Source organism: Colletotrichum fioriniae (genome assembly GCF_027942845.1).
Source record: "Colletotrichum fioriniae strain IMI 355084 chromosome Unknown scaffold_15, whole genome shotgun sequence".
NCBI lineage: Eukaryota > Fungi > Ascomycota > Sordariomycetes > Glomerellales > Glomerellaceae > Colletotrichum > Colletotrichum fioriniae.
In genome coordinates, this window is record NW_027076851.1 from 1,225,396 (window position 1) to 1,238,845 (window position 13,450).

The 13,450-nt window shown below is 54.2% G+C and overlaps 4 protein-coding genes across 4 annotated transcripts; 2 read left to right on the plus strand and 2 right to left on the minus strand.

Annotated features, from left to right (window-relative positions):
* Positions 1-1,677: 1,677 nt before the first annotated feature.
* UTP22 (U3 snoRNP protein) lies at positions 1,678-5,022 on the plus strand (the record flags this gene model as incomplete). Its single annotated transcript, XM_053196912.1, has 2 exons — positions 1,678-1,890; positions 1,954-5,022. 2 exons carry the CDS (start codon positions 1,678-1,680, stop codon positions 5,020-5,022), a joined length of 3,282 nt encoding a protein of 1,093 aa, XP_053045600.1.
* Positions 5,023-5,390: 368 nt separating this feature from the next.
* N0V96_010841 (uncharacterized protein) lies at positions 5,391-6,019 on the minus strand (the record flags this gene model as incomplete). Its single annotated transcript, XM_065759067.1, has 2 exons — positions 5,391-5,969; positions 6,014-6,019. 2 exons carry the CDS (start codon positions 6,017-6,019, stop codon positions 5,391-5,393), a joined length of 585 nt encoding a protein of 194 aa, XP_065612377.1.
* A 458-nt stretch (positions 6,020-6,477) lies between these two features.
* Positions 6,478-8,969, minus strand: N0V96_010842 (uncharacterized protein; the record flags this gene model as incomplete). The annotated part of the gene is made up of 2 exons (XM_065759068.1): positions 6,478-8,550; positions 8,961-8,969. 2 exons carry the CDS (start codon positions 8,967-8,969, stop codon positions 6,478-6,480), a joined length of 2,082 nt encoding a protein of 693 aa, XP_065612378.1.
* Positions 8,970-10,508: 1,539 nt separating this feature from the next.
* On the plus strand, positions 10,509-12,268 carry N0V96_010843 (uncharacterized protein; the record flags this gene model as incomplete). The annotated part of the gene is made up of 2 exons (XM_065759069.1): positions 10,509-10,991; positions 11,060-12,268. 2 exons carry the CDS (start codon positions 10,509-10,511, stop codon positions 12,266-12,268), a joined length of 1,692 nt encoding a protein of 563 aa, XP_065612379.1.
* Between the last annotated feature and the right edge of the window lie 1,182 nt (positions 12,269-13,450).

Sequence of the window (13,450 nt, forward strand, 5' to 3'; positions counted from 1 at the left end):
AACGGACTGAAGCACGTCACCGTACACAAGAGTGACAACGTCAAAGAAGCTATTGACAGGAGTTGAGACTGAAGCCGGAGAGAAGAATTGGGGAGGGAGGAGGAGAGAAGAAACGCCTTTCGTCACGAGGGATTCCGAAGGGGCCCCGGCCAATTTATTGCATCTACGTTTATCCCCCAGGACCTAGCTCCAAGACCGTGAATTGCCGCCGAGCGCAGTATGTGGGATGGATTGGGAGAGCGTGTCTGGGGGGTCCTCTGATTCCGCCCCATCCCTTCGGGATTGAGCTCGGCAAGAGGAAGGACGAGGGTTCGTTCAAGCTTGGACCTACCCACTGGCGAGTCTGAGAACCTACAGCAGACAAAGAAGCTCCAACTCTGGGGTCAATAGGTACCTTTTGGCTGTGTTAGCTAAGCAGTCACTGGCAGTCCCCCCTCTCATGTTCCGCGACTCGGAAAGTGGCGGGGCTAAATGTTCTTGCGGCCTGGGCTCTGGGGTGACGCCAAACTGGGAAAAGTCCACCTCCAGCTTTCCCCTTAACCCCGTCTGAACCCCGCAAAGACAATGCTGAGCCTCTAATGTAGAGAATGCATACCCAGTAGCACCTATGCTTTGTTTTGTCTACACCTTCCAAGGTTCTCTATCCTGCGTAGAGTACACAGTGACAGCATCGTCAGAGGGAAACCTCATTTCTAGAACATCAATCATACAGCTATGGATGAATAAGGGTAAACTCGGGGATCGGTTCGGGAAGCGGCGCCGTTTGCCGAAGACTCTGCCGAAGCGGAACAAAAGTCAGGAATTTCCAATCTCAGTTCCGAACAGGCGCTCTTGTCGGCCACTCTGTCCCCTCGACAATGTATTAATGCATAGTAAAAACCCCCAGGTCCCCGGAGGACCAACAAATTGTCACTGCGATACCGGCGGCATGCTCAACCCCTCGAGGCGCAGGCTGGCTCGCTGGCGAGGTTCAGAGCTCTGCGGTCCCCTGCGTCTGTCAACATTAGCTCCGAACCTTCGGTACGCAGTCCGGCACTCGAGCGGCTCGTTGCCATCCGATGTTGTGGAGAAACCCCCGGAGTGTTCCGCTAGCCTCTCTTCTGTATCCTCGGTCCTTGTTGCGATGCAACTGCTCCAGAAGAAAACACGGTGAGCCCCAAGAGGCAGGTCATCGTTGAATATCCAGATTGTACAGTCCATACACCGACATAGTTAAGCCAATTGATGAGACTGTCCTGTGTCTTCTAACATTTATCCAACCCCATGGCTGCATGGTTGGGTGCAGTATCCGCTGGATACCTTAGCCTTAGGTAACCAGGAGCGCCAGGTAGCTTATGGACTGGACGATTTAGAGGCGGGGTGTACGCGAGAAGATGCCCAGCGGCTGACTGGCGACTGGCGACTGGCGACTGGCGACCGCAAAGTTAAAGTGGACCCGTCGCATTGTCCAATGTCTTATCGGACAATCGGCCAGGGATAAGTTTTCTCCCAGCTCTTATCGGCTGCCCCACGCTCAAAAAATTTCCCAGCATCGCCGCGTCTTTGGTGCAGCAGTGGAATGGATCTGAGGTTGCGACCCGTATTGCTGTAATTCTGTACCATTGCGCTTGTCGGTCACGAATTGGACAGCCCACCCGCACATCATATACACCGGGCTGAACCGTTCAAGTTGCCAAAATGGAACAGAGCGCCAAGCGACGCAAGGTATCCCACAAGGGCGACTCCAAGATCTCTGCCAACATCGCGACGGCGAGTCCATTCGTACTGCAGACGGACGAACTGTTGAAGGAAGTCAAAGTCAACTACGCCGAGGCTCTCGATGGCGCCGACGCCCTGTTGCATAAGATCAGAAACTTGATTCAAGGAATTGAGTCTCACGGTCCTATTCCTGTTCGTAATCCCCGACGATGCTGCTTCCCCCACCAGGCAGAGGTTGTATTAACCTCGTTGTAGATCGCCGAAGCCACGCGCAAGTTCCAGAAGACGAACAAGGTCAAAATTCCCTACCCGGATCCGAAACCCGCCGACGATGCGCCGTACAAGCTGTCATACGAAAAGCCCGCCGCTTACAATGTCGTGGGCAGCTACGTCTCGAGGACGATGATCCAGGCTCAGGCCAACAAGGGCGTGGACATGATTGTGCAGATGCCGGCTTCGCTATTCCAAGAGAAGGATCACCAGAACATGCGGTACTTCTACCGCAGAGCCTACTATATTGCGAATATTGCAGCCGCTTTGCGCAAAGAGTTGGCAGGATCTGCCGACCTGGAGTTCGAGAATCTCAATGGCAATGCCCTTCTGCCTGTCCTCTCCATCAGACCCTCTTCAACATCCGAATCTTCAGAAAGCGACGAGAGCGACGAGAAGGCCGAATCGGGGTCTTCAAAGGCGGATTTCGTCATTCGGATCATTCCTTGCGCGCCCGAAGGTGTCTTCCCCAAGAAGAAGTTGCATCCCGCGTACAACAGCAACCGAAATGGGCAGCCGGAGAACGCCAAGGAGTCGACTGTGTCTACGCCCTTCTATAGCTCGACCATCAAGGCCGAAGACACCTTTGTCACGTATCTGCGGGTCCTCACTAGAGCCAAGACGGATTGCGCAGCCTTCGCAGACGCTTGCATACTGGGAAGAATCTGGCTCCAACAGCGAGGTTTGGGCAGTTCGCTGGCCAAGGGTGGATTTGGTCACTTTGAATGGGCAATCATGATGGCCTTGCTGCTGCAGACCGGTGGACGGAACGGTCAGCCGGCGCTTTCTTCGGCTCTGAGCAGCACTGAGCTATTCAAGGCCACTGTCCAGTTCCTTGCGTCTACCGAGTTTGCCAAGAAGCCCTTTGTCTTCGGCACGTACAAGCTGGGCGCTGACCTTATTCGGGAGAACGGCCCCGTCATGTTCGATCCCGAACGTGAGGTCAACATTTTGTACAAGATGAGCCCCTGGTCGGCGAGCCTCCTCCACTTCCACGCCAGCACCACCATGGAAGTACTTAACGACACTCTGGCGAACCAGTTCGAGCCGACCTTCATCACCAAAGCCGACTTGCCGCTACACCTGTTCGACAGCATTTTCGAGATCCAAAATGTGGACAGCAACTCAAAAAGCACCAACCCGGACCGGCGAGGTGCCGTCTGGGATCTGAGTTTCAAGGCCTACACCGTTCTGAAGAAGGCGTTGAAGGAAAGGTCACAGCTGATCCATTTCGCGAGCCAAGACCCGGCACCGTGGTCAATCACCAGCAACCAGCCCACGAACCTGTCCAACATCCAAGTTGGCGTCATCTTCGACCCTGCCAACATGGGCCGCTTGATGGAGTATGGTCCTTCGGCCGAGCTCGAGAAGGAGGCGGCAAAGTTCCGCAAGTTCTGGGGTGACAAGGCCGAGCTCCGTCGTTTCCAGGACGGCAGCATCCTCGAGTGCGTGCAGTGGACGAGGCAGACGTCTGCAGAAATCTGCGAGGAAATCATCCGGTACGCCCTCCAGCGCCACGTGAGCCTCGGCGCCGGAGATCTGCGCTTCCACGATGCCGATATCCCCCCTTCCCTGGACATCTCGCCCTTTGATAGGGAATCCTTTGAGGCAGCGAGAAAGGCCTTTAGCACGCTCGAGCAGGATATCCGCGGCCTGGAGGAGATGCCTCTCTCGGTCAGACAACTCGCCCCCGTCGTACCCGAACTACGATCCGCGTCGGTCACGCCGCCCTTTGCGCTCTCTCAGAAATCCGGCCCTCCGCCCATGGACGTGAACCTCTACTTCGAGGCATCCAGCAAGTGGCCGGAGAACCTCGTCGCCATCCAGGAGACCAAGATTGAGTTCCTTCTCGACATCGACCGTCGGTTACGCGCCGCCCACGATAACATCTCGACGAGCCTCGGCCGCGACAACGCAGCAAGGGACATTGACAACCTCGCCTACCTGGACATCATCTACCCGAACGGTGCCGCCTTCCGCCTGCGCATCTACGCAGAGCTCGAAGAGACCCTCCTAGACCGCCAGGCCAGGAACAAGACGCTGGACCCCCAGAGTAGAGTACAGGCCGAAGAGGCCCTCTTCAACCTCAACTGGCGCCACAAGCACCTGCCCCTCCACACGCAGACAATCACAACCTATTGCACCCGCTTCACCACCCTCTCCAACACGATCCGCCTCGTCAAGCACTGGTTCAACGCACACAAGCTCGCGGGCCACATCTCGGAAGAGCTCATCGAGCTCCTCGCCCTCCACGTTTTCCTCAACCCGAACCCCTGGAAGGTGCCCTCCAGCACAATGTCCGGCTTCCTCCGCACGATCCTCTTCCTCTCCCGCTGGGACTGGCGCGACGAGGCCCTCGTCGTCGACTCCTCCGACGATATGACGGCCGATGACCGCGCCGTCGCCCAGCATCACCTCGAGGCCTGGCGCGCCCGCGACCCGACAATGTCCCACGCCGTCCTCTTCGTCGCCACCCCGCACGACCACCTAGGCCTAGCCTACACCCGCCAGGGCCCCTCCAAGCTCCTCGCAACCCGCATGACCCGCCTCGCGAAAGCCGCCAGCAAAAAGATCAAGGAGCAAGGCATTGCGCTCGACGTCGCCGAGCTCTTCCAACCGTCCCTGGCAGACTACGACGTTCTCCTTCACCTCTCCACCTCGGGCCTGAAACGCGTCGCCCGCGACGCCGCCTCCGAGGCGGGCACCCGCACCTCCCTCTTCAAGAACCTCGACGAGCGGACGGGCAAGATCCCGCTGCCGCTCGCGCGACACCCGGCGACGGTCCTGTTGTCGGAGCTCGAGACGGCGTACGAGGATACCCTCGTCTTCTTCCACGGCGCGTCCGGCGACGCCGTCATCGGCGCCATCTGGCAGCCTAAGCTGCGCAGTCGACAAAAGTTCCGCGTCGGTCTGCCGTACAACTTTCACCGGGTCGAGGGCGACAGCGAAGACGACGATGAGGGCGATGTGGTTGAGGTGAACAAGCCGGCTGTGCTGCTGGAGATTGCTAGAATCGGTGGTGACTTGATCAAGAAGATTGAGCTCACTGAATAGAGAGAGACAGATAGGATCTACGAAATGTAGATAGTGTAATTTGGAGCATCATAGCGAGGTTAGGAAAAGTCCATGAGCATCAAAAGTCTGTTTTTTCACCATGTCATTGAAGCGTCTGCGCACAGAATCGCGGTCCAATTGAGTGATTACAAAAAGAAATTGTCTTTGGTCATGCTGATTATAGCCCTATTCAACCTTTGGTTTTTCCCTATCTGTAACGCCATGCCATGATATAAAATGCCTATGCACACCAACAAAAGACGTATACACAAAACATGCCCCTTTTCTCGTCACACACAACAAGTCCAAGCTAGTGTGTATCCATCCCGAAAATACCCCCGCTTCATCCCAGTTTCGTTGTATTCATTCTAGTATTTGAGCAGCTTTTGTTCCTTGCCGCTGTCGGCAACCTGCTGGGTAGAGAAGGCGCAGAACTTGTCCTTGATCGCGACCACCTCGTATGTACCTTCTTGGCTCGCGCGGATGATCTTGCTGCTTTCGTACGAGACGTCGTGGCGTGTCTCAAGGACCACGCTCTTCTGGCCCTTGCGGGCATTGGAGCTGCGGGTGTATGTGAATTCGTACGGCGGAGTGCCCCAGAACTCAAAGAGGATCTCCACTTCGTTGCCTTCATGGATATCCACACGAGTCTGTCGGCCCCTGCTGATCTTGACGGCGGGCAGAGGGTGAATGGTCTTGGTAATGTCGACAGAGGCGCGGCACTCCGAGGCCTTGTCAGAGATAGAGGTAATGGTAAATTCGCCAGGTGACTCAGCGATACGACGGAAGTTGGTTGTGCTAGACTTGGCCTTGCGTTGCTGGCCTTGGAAATCGTACCAAATCTCAAAGGGAGGCGTGCCGGAAAGCGTGTAGGCAATACGTTCACCGACGCAGTAATCTCCTCGGCTCTCCAGAGGGTAAATAGCAGGAGCGTCATGGAGATGAACCTGCACAGATGGCGCACCGATCTCGTACTTCTTTTGGCATCCACGAGCATCTCTAACCTCGCGGATGCGGACATGCTGGATTCCGAGGCGCAAATGCTGCCTGGGAATGTGAATGCCGTACGTGTTGCCCTGGATAGAAGGAATTCTATATGTTTCAGGGACAGTCCCACTGTGATGCTTGATCTCGATCTCAATGTAGAATGGAGCAACACCGTTCAAGGTGATAGGAATGGTGTCTTCCTTGTCTTGCTCGGTCTTGCAGTACTTGAACGATTGACCGGGCTTGACGAAGGCAGCCGATGGCTTGGCGTTGACCCTTTGGTCAATGATGAGAGACCGAGAGTTCTTCTCGCTGTTGTAGAGATTATCTGCGAGAGCGGAGAACTGGTATGTGTACTCTCCAGATTTGGAGGTGTCCATAGGAATGGACGCTTTGTTGAGAGATGTGTCAAAGTCCCTTTTGTTGGTCGAGGCATATCCCTGGGGAGGTTTGTGCTGAATGTTGTAGTCAACATGGAATGGAGCCGAGCCTTGCGAGAGTTAGCGAGATTTGATAATGGAGATGACGATTTGACTTACCCTTCAGGTTGACCTCGAAGGCATCGATATCCCCCTCACAAACATCACGTTTGACGTATTTACCCTTATCCAAAGTGATGGTATCAGACGGCACCACGGTGATCTCTGGACGAGGGTACCAGTCGACCTCAAACTTGGAAGCCTGAGGGTCCACAACACCAGGACACTGATTGTCTTTTACGTTGACGATCTCGTACGTGCCTCGGGACCTCACAGGAAGGACATCGTTGCCGTTCCGCAACGTCTTTTCGTAGATCTCATCGCTTCCATCAACATTGCGGTAAGAAACCGTCCAAGGTCCTTCGCCTTGAAGACGCAAAGGCAGCTTGACATCGGCGTGTTCGATGACCTTGGTGATGCGCTTGTTCTCGAGCAAGCCAAATGCTGCGCGGGGCCGCTGGCGCCTAACCGAGATCTTGAGCTCATCCTTCAGGAACGTGCGACAGCCAGACTTATCCTGGACGCTGTTGAGAGCGAGTGTGTACTCTCCGCCCTTGGCAAGAGGCTTAGTCTTAATCTTGTATGATGACCCCTCGATGTCGGTGACACGCTCAGATTTACGCTTTCCATCGTGTACAAGCTCCCATTCGAGCGTGAAGGGGGCGTCACCGAGAAGGAGGATGTCGACTTCAACTTCTTGTTCAAGACAGGCGCTCTTGAGTCCGGTTGGGTGCGAGATGTGTGCAGAGGCGGCTGGCTTCACGTCCGTTTCCAACGTCATTTCGGGGCTGAGAGGCTGGCCCTTGTAGATAGCATCATCAATCTGCTTGAAGATGTACTTGTGGTGACCAGCAGCAGTGGGTCTCAGTTCGACTTGTTGTCTGAGACCCTTTGCTTCGACCCGCTCGTGTCGGGTCTTGCCCTGCTCGTCAACGACGTCGTATCGAACCACAAACGGTGGCGTTCCGATGAAGTCCAGGTCAACTCGGAGTCCCACTGAGTTACCTGCACATTTGTCGGGAATCTCCTCGGAACGGAGAGCAAGCTGGGGCTCGAGTGGGTTAAGCAACAAGCAAGACGACGGTTCCTGCACCTCGCCTTCGCACGAGCCACTGGAAACAGATTTGAGTGTGTAGAGACCAGGCTCCGAAACATATGGCTTGTCGTGGGAGTTGGCTGCGGTGAAAGAGCCCAAGGAAACCTGATCGCCATGGTCTCCGCTGTTGGTCAAAGAGTCGATGGGCGAGAACTCCCAAGTCAATGTGTGCGAAGTATCCGGGTTCTTACCGGCTATCGAGAAACTGACTGGAAGTCTCGCCTTTTGGCCCTTGGCAACCTTGACCGGTCTGCGTAGGTCACAATCTTGTAAGCGAGCTCTGGGTCGCTCCTTGACGAAGAAGTTGCGTGCCAGATGCTTAGGCCGAGGACGCACTTCCGCATCTTCGGCAGACGGAGCGTACTTCTGCACGTTGCCGAAGCCATCCGTAACCTCGTCTACGGCGTACTGCCACTGTCCTGGGCTATCCAGGGTCTCGTTGATCCGCACAGCCACCGTATGGGGCTTAACCCAGGAGATGTCTTCATCACCAACATGAGTCAACGAAGAAGATGGTGTACCGAGTAAAGGCGAGGTATAGTCTTCGGGCTGCAGGCTCTGGAAATGAAAGCTGCGATCGTTGTCTTTTCCTGTCCGGCTGTAGACAATTTTCAGGGGCGGCGTTCCGGTGACGTCAACAAGCAAGTTGGACAAGTCCCTGATGCACCGGTCCTCTGTATCGGGCGTCCGGAAACCTGCCTTCGGGCACGGCACTACATAGGTGTCCCTCGTTGTGCGTTGGACCTCAAGCTTGTACTCATCGAGAACCTTGCCCAGGCGGTACACGCCAGTTTTCTTGACTGGGTACTCGATAGAGTGGGCCAGTGGGTTTGATTCCGCCGTTTGGTCCTTGATCTGCTTTGCGATTTTGCGAACCTCCCTAGTGGACAGCTTAATCGTTTCTTCCAGATTGGTATCGAGGTCGATGCGGATGAGCTCCATCTCAGCAGGCACTGTAGAGTTGAACTGTATGGGCAGTCGAATAGTTTCGCGCCCTTCGCCAATGCAGAATGGAGTTTGCTCGAAGTTTAGAACCGCAGAACTTGGTAGACCATGTTAGCAAAAGAAACTGCGCTATTGTGCCTTGTTGGATTCTTACCCTTCTGGCAAAATGTTGATAATCTGTCTGCCCATGATCAAGGAATGATTATGCAGAATGCTTGAAACCTTGACAGTGTTCTCGGAGACAGCCAACTCTCGGTCGTAGAAGACCTTGAGGAAGCCAATGAGCCATGGTTGCAAGGGGAGCTATTTGTGGTTAGCCTAGCCTCAGAAACGGCACACAACCTCCTGTACATACCGGAATATTGAACATCAACATGAAGTTGAAGAAGGCGTGAATGAGGAAAATTGCCGTGACTACAGGCTGCGACAACTCCAGCCATGGTATCCTCATCTCCGGGAGGCCAAAGAGAAAGCCAAAGTCGATAAAGACCCATTTCAGGAATAGCCATGCCGATGTATCGTTATCCTCCACAAGCTTAATCCAGTCGTAGAATCGCCATGCCAGCAACCCAACGTAAATGGCAAAGGCATAGAAGCGCTGTTGCGGAGCATCGAGGATGGTCAATGGAATGACGGGCGCGGTCGCAGGGCCATTTCGAGTCGCACTCTCGGGGGCTTGGGGAAGCGAAGATGTGCGGTGACTGCTCTTCTGGGAGGAAACGGAGGAGTTCGGGTCGGGATCCTGTCGTCGGGCTGGTGTTTGTGGAAAGCCACCAGTCCGCTGTCTCGGTGTTGCGCTCATCGCATGCCGTTTTCAAGGTCGCCTCATAAGAATCGGGGTGTGTTTAGTTTGCCGATGATGGGTGGAATCTTACGCTCCGAGCGATGGGAAGGGTTGGCGTCGGATATTAAAAGGGCTTGCCCGGCGTTGCAAGCTATTGTTGACGTCGTGGAGGTATGGAACTTGGAAAGCTGCAGCGGGAATCCAAAAGCTTCAAAATTTCCAGTGAATGTTCGTCACGTCCAAACGCGCCTGGCAACAACACCCACCCGGTGTGTATCTATGTGCTTTGATTGGTGTAGAGCTGGTCTGGTGGAACCACCTTGGGATACTAACAGGGCCTCAGCTCGATGACAGCTGGCGGACAAGGCACATACGCTGTGTGAAAGCTGAGAGGATCCGCCTTCCTCCTCTGTTGACGTAGGTAGCTGGGGAGCTGCAGCCTGCCCGTTGTCGATGGACGATCCCCGCCGTGTTCTGAAGCTTATCTTGACACAATATCTGTACCGCCGCCTCCTATCACCAGCCGTGTAAACCCAAAGTGAGCAGAAAAGTTACAACCCAGTTACCTTGGCTCAATGAAAGAGGTCAATTCATCCATCCAATGTATAGTCTCAAGTAGATAGGAGGCTCTCCGAGAAATGCATATCCTCCCAAGTTCTCAAGCCGTCACATGTCATGGAGGTAAGTCAGCATCGCATCTTCTGTCGTCAACTAGGTGATATTTTTACCCTGCGTTACTACAACAAAGAATGATCTCTCATCTTGTCATGTCGCTCCTTCCACAATGAGAGCATCAAATAAGGCCTGGTCAATGGAACTCTTGTTTCGAGTTCCAAGGCAAATGTCCTATTCGTAGACCCCCTTCACATTGTCCTTGGTCCTCAAAGGCAACCTTGGGTCAAAGGCACCTTCATTTAACAGAATCAACAACGAAATGTTTGCCCATCATCAGTAGACAAGGTCTCCTACCTTTTTCTTCCCTTTTAATCGATTGACAACCGAACACCATCTTCATTTTAATCCCCTTATTATCGCCCTTTCTCTCCACTCACCACTGCCTATATTCTGCACCACTTGCTTAATATCAGCTCTTTCTTTCTACGAGCTTCCGACAGAATCACTCTTCACTTTGATTTCTCATTCGAAATCATCAAACAAGCGACTGAAGCCATCACACCACAAGGCATTGATCAGCATGGCCTCAGTAGCGCCTGCGCCTGCTAAGATGCCTCGAAGGCAGCTGCGAAGTCGCCAGGCAAGCGCAGCAGTCGTGGTGCCTCCAACGACCAAAGCCCAACAAACATATGACGTACCTTCACCTATAGACCACGAACGCGACACCCACGCAATCAAATCCAGCCCGCAGGAAGCCGACGTGGCTCTCGAGGTAGCAGGCGAGCCGGATTCCTCGCCGGAAACCGGCCGGCTGCGGAAGAGAAAGGAATCGCCCTGTGAGGCTGACGATGAAGCTGACGGTGAAGCTGTCGCCATTGCTATGACCGCCGGCTCAAGGCGGAATCCTAAGCGGAAGGCTACCGAGACGGCTGCCGCCTCAACATCTGCTGCCGCTTCTAGGGAGTCGAGAGACTACCAGACGCTTCTCCGTGAATCTCTGGCGCCACTGGGCGAAGACGAGCTCAAGGAGTGGGAGGGCTGGTGTGAGGTGGAATCTGAACCTGTAAGTTGACCCGCGCTCCCAAGTATCTATCCCAGCTTCGATCCTCTGACTGATGCTAATTTTGTTAGGCCTTCTTCAATGCTATGTTGAGAGAGATGGGCGTCAAGGATGTCAAGGTCCAAGAGGTCTTTGCGGTCGATGAAGACTACGTGGCGACTCTTCCACAGCCCGTCTATGGTCTCATCTTTCTCTACCAATACTTCTCTGAGAACTACGAGGACGACGCGGTCGTCGACAGCCGCGACGTTTGGTTTGCAAATCAGGTATGGCTCTCTCACGTGCCCCTCTCCTTCCCCCCTTCGACCGCAAAGAGATACTCACACAAAGCTTCACAGACGACAGATAACGCCTGCGCAACCGTCGCCATGACCAACATCATCATGAACAGCCCGGGAGTCGATATAGGCAAGGACCTCCAAGCCTTCAAGGATTCCACAAACACCCTCAGCACCCCGCTCCGCGGCCACGCCCTGGGCTCAAACACCTTCATCCGCTCCGTCCACAACTCCTTTACCCGGCGAATGGACCATTTGAACGCCGACTTCGTCCTCGAGACCGAGGCGTCAGAGTCCAAGAAGAAGACAAAGCGCAGAGGGCCGGCAAAGAAGACAAAGAAGAGCAAGAAGCAAAAGATTGACGAGTCGGGATTTCACTTCATTGCCTACGTACCGGCTAACGGCTCGGTCTGGGAGCTGGATGGTCTCAAGACGCGGCCCGTTTGCATCGGACCCCTCGAGGAGGGCGTCCACTGGGCCGAACTGGTCCAGCCCGAGATTCAGGCTCGTATGCTCCAGTTTGAGGATACCGCCCTCACCTTCAACCTCCTTGCGCTCTGCAAGAGCCCGTTGGGGATCTTGTCGGGAGAGCTCGCGAGCACGCTCCGCTCTTTTGAGGTTTTGAAGAAGCGCACCAAGGATCTCGACGGCTGGCAAAGTCTCATCGCCGGCAATGACCAGCCTCTGAAGAGCTCTGAGATTGAGCGTCTCGCCGGCTTCGGCATATCAGGGTTGGATATACAACAGGCGCGCGTGGACCCAGCGTTCGAGAGAAAGGTCAAGAAGCCATCCACAGACATGGTGGAACTCTTCAATCTCTACGATGATCTTGTGACGAAGCAGAAGTCTCTGATCGGAGAGTACAACACCGAGATCGGTTTTGTGAATGAAGATGACGACCGTGTGCAGGGGAGGAAGAAGGATCACACTCCTGCGATCCATTCCTGGGTGCAGAAGCTGGCGGAGCACGGTGTGCTCGCGGATTGGGCGGCCAATTCCTAGGATGACTTGTAAAAAGAAGAGGCTAGAGTAAGATAGCACAGGACTGCGAGGGATCGATATCGAATTTGCACTTCGGGGGCGTTTACGGTCTGGAAAAAATTGTCGATGGTTTTGCATGTGGCTTCGGCAAAGCAGCAAGTCTATTCACGTACAGGTACATAGCCTCCATAACCATGCCTTTGTAAAGAGGCGGGACAAAGGGCATACGGGTGTGCAAGACGTAAAAATTCATTATTATTGTTCTAAGGAGTAACTTCTCGTGAATTACGCCAATCATGGTAAAGCCTCAAATCGCTTTCCCCTCAGCCATCGATACCCACAATGTTCAGTGCTTACACTGGCGTGTAGACCACCTCGTTGTTGGAAGGGATGAAGGTGCACCTTTCTCTGTCAAATCGCTTGAAGAATAATCCAGTGTCGGGGAACAATGCCGCTTCTGCCTCTTCAGGATCGCGCACGAGTTCAAGGCTTGAGGCCTTGACCAAGGAAAAGGTTCCTTGCATGTTTGGGGGAGTCCTGATGTTTTGTTAGAGATTTAGCCATTGTTCGTCAGTCTCGTCTGTCAACTTACAATAGCCTGTAATAGAGGACTGACCCCTGAGCCATCTCCCCGTCAGTCACAACCCCAACAAAGCCGTATCTGCCATGCCGGACAACATTGCCGATCTTGTACTCCAGATTCATCTGTGAGTCACGTAGCACAGGGCGCTGCTCATCTGCCCGGCGAATGAGGCGAAGGATATATTCTGGGTTTGGAGCAGCAAGAAATACATCGCCATGCGGTTGCGGCCGAGTAATGTAAATATTTTCCACAATCCAGGCGTCATCGAAGCGCAATGAGTTGAATCGTAGTGCGAAATGCGATGTCACGTCAACAAAAGCATCCGGGTCCAGGAGAGTTGTTGCCCAGGCAGCAGCATAGACAGATAGTTCAAGGTTCTGGAGAGCGATGCCAGCCCCGAGTCCAGCCAGTCTCTCTATAGACACGTCCTGAGACGTGTAAACGAGGTTGGTATGCCGTATATTGTGTGCGAGACGCCCAATCATTGTTGATACGGCTGCCGGTGCCATTGTTTCGACATCTAGACTATGCCACCCGACCTGGGCAATGAACTGTCGTAGCGTCTCCTTGCTGAACTCTTCATCGCCCCCGTATGGATCCAGATACATCCTCTCAAGTTG